At 40.3% G+C, this 16,481-nt stretch overlaps 1 protein-coding gene across 2 annotated transcripts in view; it reads left to right on the top strand.

The window, feature by feature from the left end:
• The window catches only part of ablim1a (actin binding LIM protein 1a), a 38,794-nt gene that overhangs the window by 1,615 nt on the left and 20,698 nt on the right, over positions 1-16,481 (top strand). For both annotated transcript variants that reach the window (XM_053679440.1, XM_053679439.1), the window contains exons 2-5: positions 9,557-9,691; positions 14,126-14,309; positions 14,523-14,635; positions 15,559-15,685. In XM_053679440.1, the coding sequence (XP_053535415.1) occupies positions 9,557-9,691; positions 14,126-14,309; positions 14,523-14,635; positions 15,559-15,685 (559 nt within the window). The remainder of the gene's footprint in view (positions 1-9,556; positions 9,692-14,125; positions 14,310-14,522; positions 14,636-15,558; positions 15,686-16,481) is intronic.

Below are 16,481 nucleotides of genomic sequence, written 5' to 3'. Positions count from 1 at the left end.
GCGCATGTGTCTCTGGTAGCTGATCCGCTGCAGTGGCTGAGCTGTATTACTGGAAGTTTTAGTGCACCATTTAGTTGTCATTTTGTCGTTTTCAGCTTTGCCTTTACTGGGGTTTTGTGGGCGCCATGAAATAAAACGATGAATTCCAGTTTCTTGGTTCTAGCACGTTTTTTTGGCCTTAATAACTTCGAGGGAATGAAAGAGAAGCTGCTGAGGTAACAATCGTTTATATCTGCTATAGCGTAAGTGATAAGGAACTAACGGACGTTTCCCACGGACATTTCACAGCATTAAATGTAACTATAAATGGATAAAAATCACGACGTGTCGTTCGGGCATAAATGAAAGATATGATGTAATCGTAAGCAAATCGCTGTGCTTATTGAAGGAATGAAACATGCCGTTATTGGAAAAGAATCCATTCTGGGGTGGTAACAGTAACTCATCTTTGCATCGGGGCACATCACGCCACCCCACGGTTGATTATTGATTATTTTCTACACTATAACAGTGTTTTCATCATTTAACACAGCCTTTTGACAGACTAAAATGTATGTCATGTCATGTGGATGTTTGTGGACATGGAGGACCAGAGCCTCTTGGTTAAAAAGATTTAAAGTGCTCTAAGTGCTTCAAAGTGTACCAAGAGTCCATTGTCCAAACATTGGTGGAGCTGGTAATGAGACGAAAGATGCAGATGTGGAAAATAAAGGCGTGGCGTAACCGTTCATGGCCGTATCTCCTGCATTCCTCCGACACGTCAAACCACATGTAATGCTCAGAAGTCCAGACCAAAGCATTAAAGCTTATATCTTCACTATTGGATGGCTGTTTAATGTGTTTAGCCTTGTACATGTAATTGTGTTTCTAAATCAGATCTGGGAAAACATCGATAGTTACGTTGCACAAACCAGATATTGCTCCAAAATACTCTTGTCATGTTGAGGTTCTTAGAAAGCAGGACATTTACTCCTACTCTTTAGCATAAGAATGAAATCAATGCACAAGTACTCTTAAATAGGCAAGCATGTAGGGCATTCATTAACGTCTACGCTCGTCAAAATGTATAACAGTTTATTAGATGTTATTTTATTTTTTTTTAAATCGGAGAATTCATTTGTAACAGATATCCCCAGCGACACTATGTGAAATTATGTAATGATTGCTGATCGAGGCTAACTATTTGGGACACGCTACGTGTAGTCATCCGGCTGCTCTGTTCATTTGATCTCGAGTAAAAATGGCGGGATGTAATTCAGAATGTGCGGGTCTTTACGGCCATCATGGTGTCTCTTCTGTTTGCCGAAGTGACATTTTCTGCCACGTGCAACTCGTGGCAAAACTAATATGGATTTACATTTTATGCATGGGTTTAAATACAGCTTTACGTTTAAATAATTGACGTTCGTTTGTCTGTATTCTGAGCGTAAGCCGTGTTTTCTCGCACTCTTCTGGTGGTGCACAAAATAGCTGGATATAAGGCATTATTTGCCGCTGTTATATCCTGGAAATCTGTTGTCCTGGCTAGTCAGGTTGGACCCAAATCCATCTCAGCTACAGAGTTTAACACTGATGGTTCATACTACAAAAATTGGGTTTGGTCGATTGGCTTACTCCACAGGTGAAGTCCTACTCCTCACTATGAGTCATGCTGAAGACTTTTATAACACATTGTTACTCCCAGCTTTTAACTATGAATTATTTAAAGACTAATTCTCAGAAGCTTTCAAAATACTGGCCCAGGTCTGCCCTTATCATGATGGATGAGTAAAATGAAAGAAGAAGAAATCTAAACAAGGATTGGGAATTGTCCTAGAGCCAGAATAAGCCCGGCGTGTGGAGCGTTTTCACAGTATCACGGTGATCGAGCCTGGGAAATATTTCCGTGTCAGCATTATCTGATCGCGTTCTTGGAGATAATCGTAGAGATCTCAGCTGTAATTCTCTTAAAGGAAGGTAAAGAGCTCATGATGCAGCCTCAAGGGCACTCAAACAGTACGTTCTGTCTGGCTATCTGCTCTAGATGAAGTTTATAGGTCTTACTCTGGGTCTATTTTTCTGGACTTCCTGGCAGAGCTCTGATGGTGACATCTGATAGACCGTCTATCTTGGAACATTGGTGGTTATTATTATTATTTTTATTAAAAAGATTATATTTCTTACAGAAAATCGCGCAGTGGTGCAACGGATGCAACGGTTCTCTGTGTTCGTGTCTGTGTTCCTCCCAAAAACATGATGGGAGGTGAAGTAGCTGTTAAATAGTCTCTATGTAATAAGTATGCAAATGTGTTTGTCGACAATGCTCTTGCATGCCATCCAGGGTGTATCCCCGCCTCACACCCAGGGTTCATGGGATATAGAACATATTTGGCTGCAGTTATGGTGATGAATGGTTCCAAGTACTTGGCTCAACTTCTTGAAAGTGTTATTTATGCAGGGTTGCCAAATCTTAGCCAAATTTCCATCCAGACTTGAAAAGACTTGAAACTAGCCCAAAAAGTTTGCGCACTGGGAAAGGGAGCTTTTTCTCCCCTCAGTCTTTGTACCATGGTGTGCAGGCATTTCTGATTTGCAGTGCACTTTTTTTTTTTTTTATCATCTCCTGGTACAGAATGCTCCTTTCATTTCATTTCATTTTTTTTTTTTTTTTTTTACAACAGAAATGGTTCTGCACATCATAGCTACACTGTCTGCACTTACACTTTCCCTTTGTTTGCCATAGCCTATGCGTGTGGAAGTAGATTTGATTTAATTCCCATTCTTCGCTTTCAAGCAAGAACTTGATGGCCACAGACTATCTCAATTTGGCCTAAAACTCCAATCCTGGCAACCCTCTGTTCATGCATGGTCTACCAAGTCAGACGGTTCATCCACCCAACCTCTACCTACAATTAGCTTTCAGTATGGTGCCCAGGTTTTTGTGCTGAGTACAGCATAGACTCTTAAGCTCTTTGGCTAGGTTTCTCCATCTCTGGCTCCATCTTCATCCCTCTCTGCCAACTTTTACTATTTTGATCAATGATTCTCTGCACTTTACTGTAGCTGGTATTGCTGTAGTCTGCATTTTAGCTACATTTTTGCTGATGAGGCTTTGCGTTATACTGTATGTCTTTTCTACCTTATTTACAAGGGGGTACATTTACATGCAGCCATTTTTCACTATTAATGATCTGATTAATAGCTTCATTTGAATGGAAACATCTCAATCAGAACAGAGTAAACCAACTCAGGCCAATCTGAATCAAATTCGCGTACGATTTAGCGATTTATTGGTATAATCTGTGGTAGTGGAAGAATAGTCGGCAGGTTAAACCTTTGAATCTGATTGGAATGGAATTGGCGGAGTTACCGTTAGCATCTGATGTGAATTATTTTCCTATAACAGCAAGTGTTTTATTCCTCTTATACCACAGCAATTTCTCAACTTTTATATTACACTTATTTATTCATTAAAGGACAGGTCATGACATGGCGTTTTATTCGTTTACAGTTACATTTAATGTCTCTGTGAAACAAGTTATCTCCTGTTATCACTTAAAACGGGTATAAACCGTTGTTCCCTCACCAAACTGTCTCTCTTTCTCTCTCAAGAAGTATGACACTTTTAACGATCTCGAGAAACCAGTAAGAACAAGCTAATCTGTCCTGACAAATTTAATGCGGTGTAGAACGTAGTTGCAGCTTTACCTCTGACAAGATGATGACACTGACAAACCAAGGGCTGTTTTTGACTAGACATTCCACCATTTCAGTCGAACGAGAACCTCGAGGGATCCCAAATGGACACAGGGTGAACTTTCAGAACTCCACACAGACAGTAATATGGTAAGTCCATCATAATGACCCATGCGTATGTTCATCCACAACTAGGGACAATTTAGAGTAGCTGGTCGACCTCGGGCATGTTTTTGGGAGGTCGGAGGAAACTCTTTCAGACACAGGGAGCACATGCGAAACACTACACATACGGTAGTTCAGGATCGAAGCATGGACTCTGGATTTGTGAGGTAACGATGCCACCATTCCATCTTATTAGCATTTCACTTATTAATTCATGTGGAATGTTGAACCTCATTGCATTGCGTGTAAACACGGTGGTCCATGGCGGTGGTACGCCCATCAATCCATTGCCCCCTTGGGAATTAGCGTTCAAGTCCACCCAAAAGCTTATAAACCGACACCGGAATGGTTCACAGTTAGCGTGGGTTTTCAGAAATTTGGGTTTGTGTTCCAGAAAAATAGCATCTTTATTTTGAACTATTGATTTGTACTCTGACCTCTTGCTGCGTTCTTCTTGCATACACAACTACTGTGAATCATTTTAACATCTTTGCTCCATGTCTCGCATTATTATTACAGTTTACTCCGCAATGGACTTAGGGAGATTATGAAAGTGAATTTAACGGGCACCAACCAGAGATTAGCTGTTATTAACAGGATAGAAGTGATTAATTATACTGGCTGCTATACGGTATAAGAGGTGCTTATGAAAGAGCAAGTTATATAACCTTGCAATCGGTGTGCAGGAGAGAAACCACCCCCATGTTTAGGAAGTAAAATAACCGAGGGCCATACATCATGACGTACCAATATTACATTTTAAATATTAGTTGTCAGGCAATGGTTCAAGTTGCTGTAGAAATCTCTAGCACATCGATAAAGTGGTTGGGTTTGAATTGCAACTTGGAAGAGGTGTTTTACGAATGGTCACAAGGAACTTGACTAAACCAAAAGTTTTTACATTATGTACAAAAAGATTGTTGCTGGTTTTTTTAACACGACTTATTATATGTAATATAATATATAAATATATAATATATATGTAAGAGTACCGGAGCTACACTCTCTCCAAATGCACAAATGATGCAGTCGTTCCGTGAAGCGCTGCAGGTCAGAACGTTGAAGTAGTGAGTTCAGCTAATGGAATAGTTTGGAAGTTCCCGAACCCTTACTTCAAAATGCATCCATGTTCTGTAAACAGCGTTGAGTCATGATTTTTCAATTATTCATTGCTGTGTAATTATGCAAGGCAAAGAATACAAATCATGTTGTTCATAATGTATTGTGAGATATAAAGGATTCAGCACAAAACATGACCTTTAAAAGATGTATACAACAGTATATAATGGCACTGGTGACTTGATTGGTCTTCTAGTTAAGAGTAAAACCTTCATGCTTGACTTTAATGGCCTAATACATAAACCCATCCCTTTATGAAGTATTATAATGATACTTTAAGTAAGCATATGTATGAACACTTACCTCTATCCATAAATAACCCGTATGCATCTGCTGCCATGCGTAATATTCATCTGAAAATTCTTATAAACCGATATATTATTAATCTATAAATATAATAATACCTACTTTTGGTTGTACTAATTTGCGCATCCACCCCCCCCAAAATAAATAAATAAATAGCGAGTTTTCTACAGTGATGTTAAGCACTCAATCCGTACTAGATTCGTCCGTCCATTTTCCATACCGCTTATCCTACACGAGCTCGTGGAAAACCTGAGGCCTGTCCCAGTGGACTTGGGGCTCAAGGCAGGGGACACCCTGGACGGGGTGCACACCCGTCGCAGGGCACGATCGCACACACACATTCACACTCTACGGACAATTTGGAAATGCCACTCGGCGTACAGCGCACGTCTTTGGACTGAGAGAGGAAACCCCCGAAGGACCGGGAGAGCATGCAATCTCCGGAGACAGGATTCGAACCCCCAACCCCGGAGGTGTGAGGCGTACCACGTTACTGATTAATAATAATTTAGCTGTGAGTTGAACATAAAAACTTGGGTAGATGACTTTACTTAAATCTACTCTGACATCTGAAAGTGTCTACTTTTCCCATGGCAATTCCTTATGCTTCAACTTTGACCTAATTTACATAAAACCTGTACTTTTGGGGAGTTTATCTCTTTTTTTAGATTTGTATTTACCGCATTTATACCACTGAGTAGTTGAGGGTTAAGGGCCTTGCTGAAGGGCCCAAGAGTGACAGCTTGGCATTGCTGGGATTTGATCTCACAACCTTCCAAGCAGTAATTCAACGTCGTAACCACTGAGCTACCACTATACAGTTAAGGTCCTGATTTTAAATTTTTTTTTTTCTAATCTCAATCCCCCTCATTTCAGATGTTTAAATGCAAAGCAAATTCCAAACAAACATAAACATTGGCGTAATGTAAAGTGTTTAAACACACTACCAAAAAAAATGGAATTAATGCGATATGTATATGACACGAATATAAAATTTGAAGATGTGTAAGATATGTATGTCAGTTTCTAAGCTCCATATGTGTGTGCTCTTTAAGAGGAGTGTATCTGTGTAGCATATTCTGGTCTTGTCACATGGCAGCCCCTGCAACCCCGATACTGCAGAGAGAGATGGGTGAGCCCACAGTGGGATGAGAGAGAGAGAGAGAGAGAGAGAGAGGGAGAGGGAGGGAGGGAGGGAGGGAGGGAGGGGGAGGGGATGGACGGATAGAGGGAGGGAGAAGAGAGAGCGAGAGAAAGAAGCACAGGGAGTCGAGTGGAAGCACATTGCATTTATGCCCACAGTCTCATTCACATGTCCCTGATTCATATCTTTTATTTCATCGATTTCTATTATCACGACAACTGAAGCTTCAGGACGGATTAACCCTCAGGTTTCATCTCACGGCTGATGGTCATGGTCAAGAAGAAAGGTGATGTGTGTGTGTGTGTGTGTGTGTGTGTGTGTGTGTGTGTGTGTCAGGTAAGCACTGATCGTCATGAAGTCTTTATCCAGCTGTTTTTATGTGTTGCCACTTTCTAACGAAACATCTAGACGATGCGTTTGTTCTGGATCTTTGGAGTGAGGAAGACGTCTCACTTCACGAGCAGTTAGACGTGATGGTCAGTGACGATACTGCAGTGCTGCTTCATGTCTTTTCAAACGAAATTTATTTCCAAAACAAAAAACAACAGCACAATTTTCCATCAAGTTGTCATTTATATCATTTTGCTTCTGAATCGTGTTAAGTTCACACGGGGTTGTGCCAGATCGAGCTGTTTATGCTCCAGAAATATAAAGTCATCTTTTAATAAGAAATCCTGACCGACTGACTGATTGAAGCAAATTTAGAGATGCTGCGTTGCAGTGCTGCGGTTTTAAATGGGACGCACACACTCGTGGGGTGGCCCTCGGCCGTAACCATGGAAACACACCCTCCTTAGAGGTGCAGTCCATTGTCGGCTGTCCTGTGACGGCCTCTTTTAGACAAAACGGCCCTTTGAACATCTCGTCGACACACACCCGGTAAAACACACGGCCTGTCCGAGTGTGTCGGTTAAAAACAAGCGTGCTCTGGATTGAATAGAAGCGGGTCTGTGAGGATGAGGATGACTCAGTGAGATTCTGCGGGTGATGGATGGAAAGAGGAGCATGATGGGAGCAAAGTTCTGCTTATATCATGCTTTCTTTTTGGTCGAGGTTTCCTTTTCAACATGTTTTAAATGAGGTCAGACTGATTGCTGGTGAAAAGAGAAAAAAATAATCTCTCTCTCTCTCTCTCTCTCTCTCTCTCTCTCGCTCTCTCTTGTACATATAATAATTCAGTAATGTAAGTATTTACAGTATGTCCTGTAGCTGTGAGAACTATGTTTCTGCATCAGATCCACCAAACCAAACACTAATATTCCTGGCACCTAAAAATGACGTCCTTTTTTTCACATCATTTTTATTTCCTGGAATCACCATGCATGTATTAAAGGAATAAAATACGATGTTATGCTATTCTAGCAGCTACAAACAGTCGTTTCCTCACATCTTTTCTCTCTCTCTCTCTCTCTCTCTCTCTCTCTCTCTCTCTCTCTCTCTCTCTCTCAAACACGATTTCGCGATTTTACGATCGCAGTAATTAATGCAAAATCGAGCAAACTCCGCAATATTCCGAGGATCTTGCAATTGTTCAAAATCACCGCAGATTTTCTGCAGATTTGGACCAAGACGCGTCGTGTGACATCATCACGGCGCACGTTCAGCCAAATCCCTCTTCGATTCGCGTCCGTCGAACATGAGTACAGATAAAACGTCTTGTTTACCAGCAATGCAATTGTGATTTTGCGAATTCAAGTCGTTTTCTGCAAAAATAAATAAATAAATGAATGAATAACCCACAAAAAAATCATTTTTGGCTGCAAAAATCACACACAAAATTCTGTGAAATCCTGTACGGACTGAATAACTTACACTGGGGCGCTGACTCCTGACTCTGACGCTTACACTGACGCTGGAGACTCCTTACAGAAAATCTCACCATATATACAATAATCCGTTTGTTCTTTGTTAAATAATAAAAATGCGTTCGTTCTCACTACAGAAACGATAAAATATAAGAAAGACTAATATCAACGTGATTTCAATTGCAGCTGGAAGTACTGTCAGATCTCCTGACCAATCAGATTTGAGACTTAAAGGGACTTAAAGTAATAACGCTCATACTGAATATTTTTGTTATGGCAGTTTAAAAGCCAACGTCGTTGCTTGTGTACGTTTGTACCGAACGTAGAAAGATCTCGACTTAATGGAGTGCTGTTGCTTTATTACATTTCATATAAGTGTAGTCGTTTTCATAATCTCTTGCTATGCGCTAATGGATTTGGATGAGCGTTAAATTGCACACTGTGTCTGGCGGAGCGAGATAGGGTCACGTCCTCTTGTTATGCTCCATGCTGAGGCTTTGTTTGGGCTGAGACGGCATGGGACGGCGTGGGGGGTGTGGTTCACGATGGGGGAGATGAATGTGCTGATGAATATTCATGAACAGAGGCTTCAAAGGCCATGTTATGTGAGTGTGCTGATGAATAGGACATCCTTAAAAACATACACAGAGGTCATGAACCTGAGAGTCTATTGAATTCGGTGAATGTGGGCATGGAGTCAATGTCAAATACTTCAAATAGATACGTGTTCAAATGCATTGTTATTTAGAGCCTGCGTATGCAGCGATGAAATCTGTCCCTGGGGGATCAGAAATGGTTGTCAGTGGTTCCTGTTGCAGAACCGACATTTCTTTATTGATTACTGTGTTACGGTAGAGAGTGATGGTTCAAGGCCTTTCAGGTTTGTAATCCACTGTTTGTCGTGATGAAGATGGTGTACCTAGGCTATGCTTGAACTGCTTCGATCTGCTCATTACGTCTTTATACATACTTTAAACCAAGGCTGTCACCTTTGGACATTCTTGGATTTATATACGTGAGTGTGTGTGGAAAATGAATATCTGAAACAATTTGATAAACTTTAATTATTAAAAATTGGTTCCTATTTACTCACCCAGGAGACTACCCGTTTCTCCTGGGATCCACATTTCGGAATAGTTTCCTATTAACTGCATATTCTCACTACATCGGGTATGACATGAAGGCATTTTAGAACATACGTACTTGCCTGTTATTTGTGAAATATGTGTTTGGCGATCCTTGAGGACTCCTCCATTTCTCAGGCATCCATATTAGGCCGTTATAAGGCTTGTCAAGACAGGACTAAACACGCACTGACATGCCTTTTCTGTGTTATCTACAGTGACCCACGCACACGACGCTCAGCACCGCCAGGAGAAGCCTGCCATCCAGTGCTATAAGTGTGGCGAGCCATGCAAGGGCGAGGTGTTACGAGTGCAGAACAGGCACTTCCATATCAAATGCTTTACATGCAAAGGTGAGCGATTCAGGATTTACAATGATCTATGAGCCAATCTTCCAGAGCAGCGTGCTCACTTGCTCTCATAAACCAAATGCTTCTGACTTGTGAACATGACTGCATCAGAAACTTCAAACGAGAGCAGGTTTTGCATTTGCAAAAAAAAAACAAAAAAAAAACACGATTTCCGTTAACCCTGGTACAGCACGTACTACTATAATGTATTCCTTTGTGTCTGAGGCTCTGTCAAAATCATTTATGCATGCAGTAAGTTCAGATCCTTGGATTTGGAAGACGGAGACCTGATACTATTATGATACAGATAGCAATCTGGATATCTGTGTGTAGGCTCTCTTCGTCTGCAGAAATGGATCACTGTGTAGGTGATTCAGGAAATGTAGTCTCCTATGAAGCCTATAGCTCGTTATCTCTGTACTACTCCCTTCCTTTTTCCCTTTATCTCTCTCCCGCTCGTTGGAGTCACGACGTCCTAAAATTCATTATTAATTTCAAGCGGTGACGTTTATCCTCTTGATGTATTTTTTTCTTTTACCCGAATGGAATCTCATTGCGCGAGCCATCTACGGACGTGGTGCGTTGGCGGGTGTTCATCGCGGGACACCGTGCACACACGTACATTGACACTTCGAGTAGCTAATCCACCTGGCAGGTTTTGAAGTTATTAGGAAACCGGAGAACCTGCAGGAAACCCTCGGAGATGCATCAATTTAGGATGGTGGTGACAGCTATACTTTCCTCACAGAGTTTGACTCATGATCGCACTCTGGAGCAGTGAGTCATGCTCGTAGGGGGGGAACAGGACATCTGCTTCTGCTTCCTCGTCCTCCAGAAGACGTATGCCGTCTTGCTACAAGTCGTTACATTAGCAGTTCTCTAGGGTTTCAGCGACATGAGGAACACCTTATACCAGTGGTCACTACCCTCTTCCTTGAGATCTACCTTCCTGAAGGTTGCATCTCCATCCAAAATCAAACACACCTGTTTTACTTAATCAAGAACTTCTTGAGGCAATGATTAGATGGTCAGGTCTTCAGGAAAGTAGATCTCCAGGAACAGAATTGGTGACCACTGCTTTATACAGTTCTGCAGTGTCAAAGATCACTACCCATCACATCCATCACTTCCATCATAGGTCTGTTTCCTACAGTAAGCTTAGACAATCCGGAAGCTCCAGGGTTCCTCTGGTAGAAATGCAGGCATGACTTACCATCTTTCCATGCATCTTTGGTATTTTTAGCCTCTTTCTGGAACGAAACACAAATATAACTGGTATCTTGCTCACTTTCACTCATTTCCCAGTCAGGTGGGCCGGTAAGTTTTCCCACATTCTACATGATGGACACGTTGACTAGAAATCAATATCTACCTACACCTGCTTCCCACAATATTGCATATACAGGAGAAACGTAGTTTGTTAGTGAAACAAGAGCAGATTCTTTGTCTATTCTAGTCATTTTCCCACCCATTTTCTCGCTAATATAGTCACCTACCAATTCCTGCCCCCAGCCATCTCTCTATCATACGACAGCTACCAACAGGGGAACACACTCAGAGGAAAGTGCTGTCTGACCTTTTTCACATCCACAAGCTCATATATGTCCAAGTTTAGCTAGTCTCACTGTGATTGACAAGAAAGCGAGAGAGAGAGAGCGAGAGAGAGAGAGAGAATGAACGCCATCTCTCCCAACCAAATAGCACGGCCAATTTTGCTCTCTTGGTTCCCAGCCATAGATGGATTCAAACTCACAAACTCCACATGATTATGCTTTTAAGTTTTATCTTGCACCACTCAGGATCCTCTAAACTCTATCTGATGGTTTGTTCTGGCGGAATGATGAGTCAAATATGGGGGGAAAACTCATTATAGTTCCTGAATTAGCTGATAATTTTCAACGTATGGCTTTTATCGACACCCAGATGCAGTTACTAAAGACGAAGCGATGTCTTTGTCAACGAAACATACGGTGGATTCTGAACGTCCAGCGTTCCATGAGAAATGTGGAATGTTTCTTTTAGGAATTAACAAACCATTTGTTTCATTTACTCTCAGCAAGTGGCTGAGAATTTTACATTCGAAGGCACCATGAAACCAGACATGGTTCAAGTATGGCCAGTATATAGGACCAGGTAAATAACTGATGCTTTTGTGAATACTAGCAAATGTCAACAAGAGCTTATTAGAAATGTATTTACGCTCCATTTATTGATACCAATTTGAATACACATTGAGTAAAAGTCTGAAATGAAACCCATGTATCTTTGACATTTTAACCCATGAATTTGCCACCTCTGCCACCAATGTGCCATTGCTAAGTAATGGATTTTACTTGGTGTTTAAAGGGGGGGAAATCATCGAGGATAAAAACTGTCATTTTAAAGGCTTAAAAACATCACTGGACCATGGAATTATGATTTCCCATGGAATTATGATTTCGCATGGAATTTGTCCCCCACACATGTCATCCTGCCTGTAAAGTTCAAGGAGTTGTGTTGTTATAAATAGTTTTGGTACGACAACTAGTCATGTATAGTATTTGGAAAAACAGCGTGAAGTTATTCACTCAAATAGGTGTCACAACACGGCCTGCTCTGAGCACCTTGGCTTGATTGGCCCTATATAAAGTCATTAAATAAATTACAGCCTGTGCTGAGCTACTGTTACATTTTTATATATATATATATATATATATATATATATATATATATATATATATATATATACACACACACACACACACACACACACACACACACACTTTTCACATGCATGACTCACTAACTGTACTATATAAAGCACATTGCGGCAGAGATAGAGCTCTTGTCCAAGTTAATGACTTTGGTTGATGAAGCTGGGTGCTGAATTTTGGGAACACTGAAGAATATTATTCACAACCTATTTGAAGAACAATGGCCAACACTGTAGCTAAATAAGTGGTAACCTTGTGAGATCTCTTGATAATAGATAAGCAAAAAAAGATCAAGGATTTTGCCTCAAGGACTTTTCAACATGAACTGTACATGTTTATTTCTGTACTTGTTTATCTGAGTGGAGGGGGAAATGATTTATTTCTGATTTATGTTCACATGATTTTTTTCTTCATATTGTCTTCTTTTCACACGATTCTTGATTTTTATTTATTTATATAATTATTTTCACAAGTGATTCTTTACATGTGATTCTTTTCTTTTCAGATCGAAGTTTTCATGATTCATTTCTTTTCATAACTGATTCTTTTCACGTGATTCTTTTCTTTTCAGGTCAAATTTTTCTCGATTCTTTTATTTTCACAAATTATTCTTTTATTTTTTAGATCTCATGTTTCACTTGATTAATTTATTTTCCACAAGTGATTCTTTACATGAGATTCTTTTCTTTTCAGATCTAATTTTTCACGATTTATTTATTTTCACAAGTGATTCTTTACACGTGATTCTTTTCTTTTCAGATCTAATTTTTCATAATTCATTTATTTTCACAAGTGATTCTTATTCTTAGATGCCATTTTTCACATGATTCTTTTATTTTCCACGTAATTATTTCCACATGATTCATTTATTTTCCACAAGTGATTCTTTACGTGATTCATTTATTTTCCACAAGTGATTCTTTCCACGTGATTCATTTATTTTCCACAAGTGATTCTTTACATGTGATTCATTTATTTTCCACAAGTGATTCTTTACGTGATTCATTTATTTTCCACAAGTGATTCTTTAGACATGATTCATTTATTTTCCACAAGTGATTCTTTACATGTGATTCATTTATTTTCCACAAGTGATTCTTTAAACGTGATTCATTTATTTTCCACAAGTGATTCTTTAAATGTGATTAATTTATTTTCCACAAGTGATTCTTTAGACATGATTAATGATTCTTTAGACGTGATTCAATTATTTTCCACAAGTGATTTTTTCCACATGATTAATTTATTTTCCACAAGTGATTCTTTCCACATGATTAATTTATTTTCCACAAGTGATTCTTTCCACGTGAGTCATTTATTTTCCACACGCGATTCTTTCCATGTGTTTCTTTTATTTGTGTTTTTTCATCTTATTTTTACTTTTCCCATATGATTGTTTTACACACGGTTTGTTTATTTTCACATTTGATTTTTTTTTTCTCAGTTCATATACCGCACATTCAACATGTGATTTTCACACAGTATTCGTGTGTGCCTATTTTTTTTTACGCATGATTCTTTACATGTGATTTTACTGTATTTTACACGATTAACTGATGTTCACGTTAGTTTTTGACATGGTTTTATTTATTAGCATGTCTTTACTTGAGTTCACATGTGCAATTTCTCACATAAGCACATATCAGGTTGTGCAAACCTGACTGTACTTCAAATTACATGGAAGTGTGCAGTATCTTAATGAGATTTAAGCCTTAATTTTGTGTGTTTGTGTGTTTCGCATTAGTGTGTGGTTGCGACCTGGCACAGGGCGGGTTCTTCATGAAAAATGGAGATTATCTGTGCACGCTGGACTATCAGCAGATCCACGGCACTCGCTGTAACACATGCGGCGAGTTTGTGGAGGGTGAGGTGGTCACTGCACTGGGGAAAACCTACCACCCTGCCTGCTTCGTCTGCACCGTCTGCAAGTAAGAGCTGAAAAGCCAAATCATCATGACTATGGAAAAGAATTGACTTTGTATGCATCTCAGATTCATGGCAAACACAATATCCCTCCTTGAATGTCTAACATCCCAAAGTGTTTAATATTTCATGTTGTGGAAGGTCCATGAGACAAGTTAGCTCCCGTTATCACTTAGATTATAACAATTTTGTTTATGTCTTTTGTTGTTGTCCCACAGAAGACCGTTTCCTGCCGGAGACAGAGTGACGTTCAATGGAAAGGACTGCTTGTGTCAGTACTGTGCTGAGCCCATGTCCCTTGTCCCTTCCAAGCACATTACTGGGCCTGGCAGTGAGTCACCACTAAACACACTTCTCACACTACACACTGCAAACCACATGCCATAGCGCTCAGTACCTTTCACAACTTTCCATGTAGAACAAGATGTCACACTTTGTGTTCGTATATGGATTTTTGACGACATCTAGTCATCTCAGAATAATAGACCAATCAGAAACCTTACGGAACATGAAACCAGTGTTTAAACAAACTAACTTTTAAAAGGCAAGAATCGAATATGTTCGCCTTAAGGTTATGTATAAGCTAGTTCGCTCCAAAACAATGACAAAATTTACATTTGGAAGATATACGCATTCAAAATTTACAGTCTCTCTCTACCACCGATACGGATCAGCAATTTTGATGACATCATTCCGTACTTCAGTTTCTCATCAGATCTTCTGTCCAATCAAATGCTCTCTAGAATCTGAAGTGTCCCGCCCACAACATTATAAAAATTGTGCCCGGGCTGTGAGGTAAGCTAAACGCAATTGGCTGTTTAAAAAGGGCGAGGAGCCACTTGATATATCCCGATTTGACTTCCTGTTTCAGTGGAAATTACGTCAACACATCGAATAGGCCTGCAAGTTTCAAGGCACTTCACGGGGACTTAAATAAAAATATAGAGAGAGAGAGTGCTAGAACACAACGAAGGTAGACATTTGAGACGCCACATAAACTATAACTGTAGCACCGCACTATTGAACTATACAACTACACAACTATAGTGCCTTAGGGCTCAGATAAGAGGAATATTGTATCAGGTGCAACTCTGATGCCATCTAGTGTTCTCATGTGTGACCTTCTAATAACACATCCAGACTGAAGAATGAGCTTGTGGTCTGTGCAGATGTCCATGCATTGTGATGTGTGTGTGTGTGTGTGTGTGTGTGTGTGTGTGTGTGTGTGTGTGTGTGTGTGTGTGTGTGTTCCAGCCTGTGCAGGTTGTGGCAGAGACATTAAGAACGGACAGGCTTTGCTGGCATTGGACAGACAGTGGCATTTGGGCTGCTTCAAATGTAAAGCCTGCGACAAAGTACTGACAGGAGAGTACATCAGCAAGTAAGATGCTCACACATGAACACACATGAACACACGTGAACACACTTTCTAACCTCTTGCATGGATTTTCAGTTATCCAGACTGCTAGGTTTGCACAATGAGGTCAAAACACTCAAAACAGGGCTGTATTAAGAGTCAGCAACTTGTGTCTAAAAGTTATGTCAATATTTACACTGGGAAAGGGACGGGTATTCAGAGACGGGTTAAGCACCTGGTCAATTTTCTGGGCTCAACATTCAGATAGCAGATAGATAGATAGATAGATAGATAGATAGATAGATAGATAGATAGATAGATAGATAGATAGATGGATGGATGGATGGACGGACGGACGGACGGAGGGATGGACTGACAGACGGCTACATGGATAGACAGATGGGTGGATGGATGGATGTATGCATGGACAGATGGATAGATGGCTTCATGGATAGATAGACGGATAGACGGATGGATGGATGGACAGATGGATGAATGGCTACATGGATAGACAGATGGGTGGATGGATGGATGGATGGATGGATGGATGCATGGACATTTGGATGGATGGATGGATGGCTACATGCAGAGATGGATGGATGGTTGGATGGATGGATGGATGGATGGCTGGATGGCTACATGGATAGACAGATGGATGGCTGGTTGAATGGATGTTGATTATTTATCTTTAACGCCACATCCTAAAATGTTTTATTCCTCTTATACCACAGCACTTTGCCCACAATGACGTTTCTAAATCAACTAAAGAACCACATGTACATTTTTTTTTTCAAGGTTAGAGTTACATTATTGAACAGAT

The sequence above is a fragment of the Ictalurus punctatus genome, chromosome 3, assembly GCF_001660625.3.
Source record: "Ictalurus punctatus breed USDA103 chromosome 3, Coco_2.0, whole genome shotgun sequence".
Lineage (NCBI taxonomy): Eukaryota > Metazoa > Chordata > Actinopteri > Siluriformes > Ictaluridae > Ictalurus > Ictalurus punctatus.
This window is presented reverse-complemented; position numbering and strand designations above follow the sequence as displayed.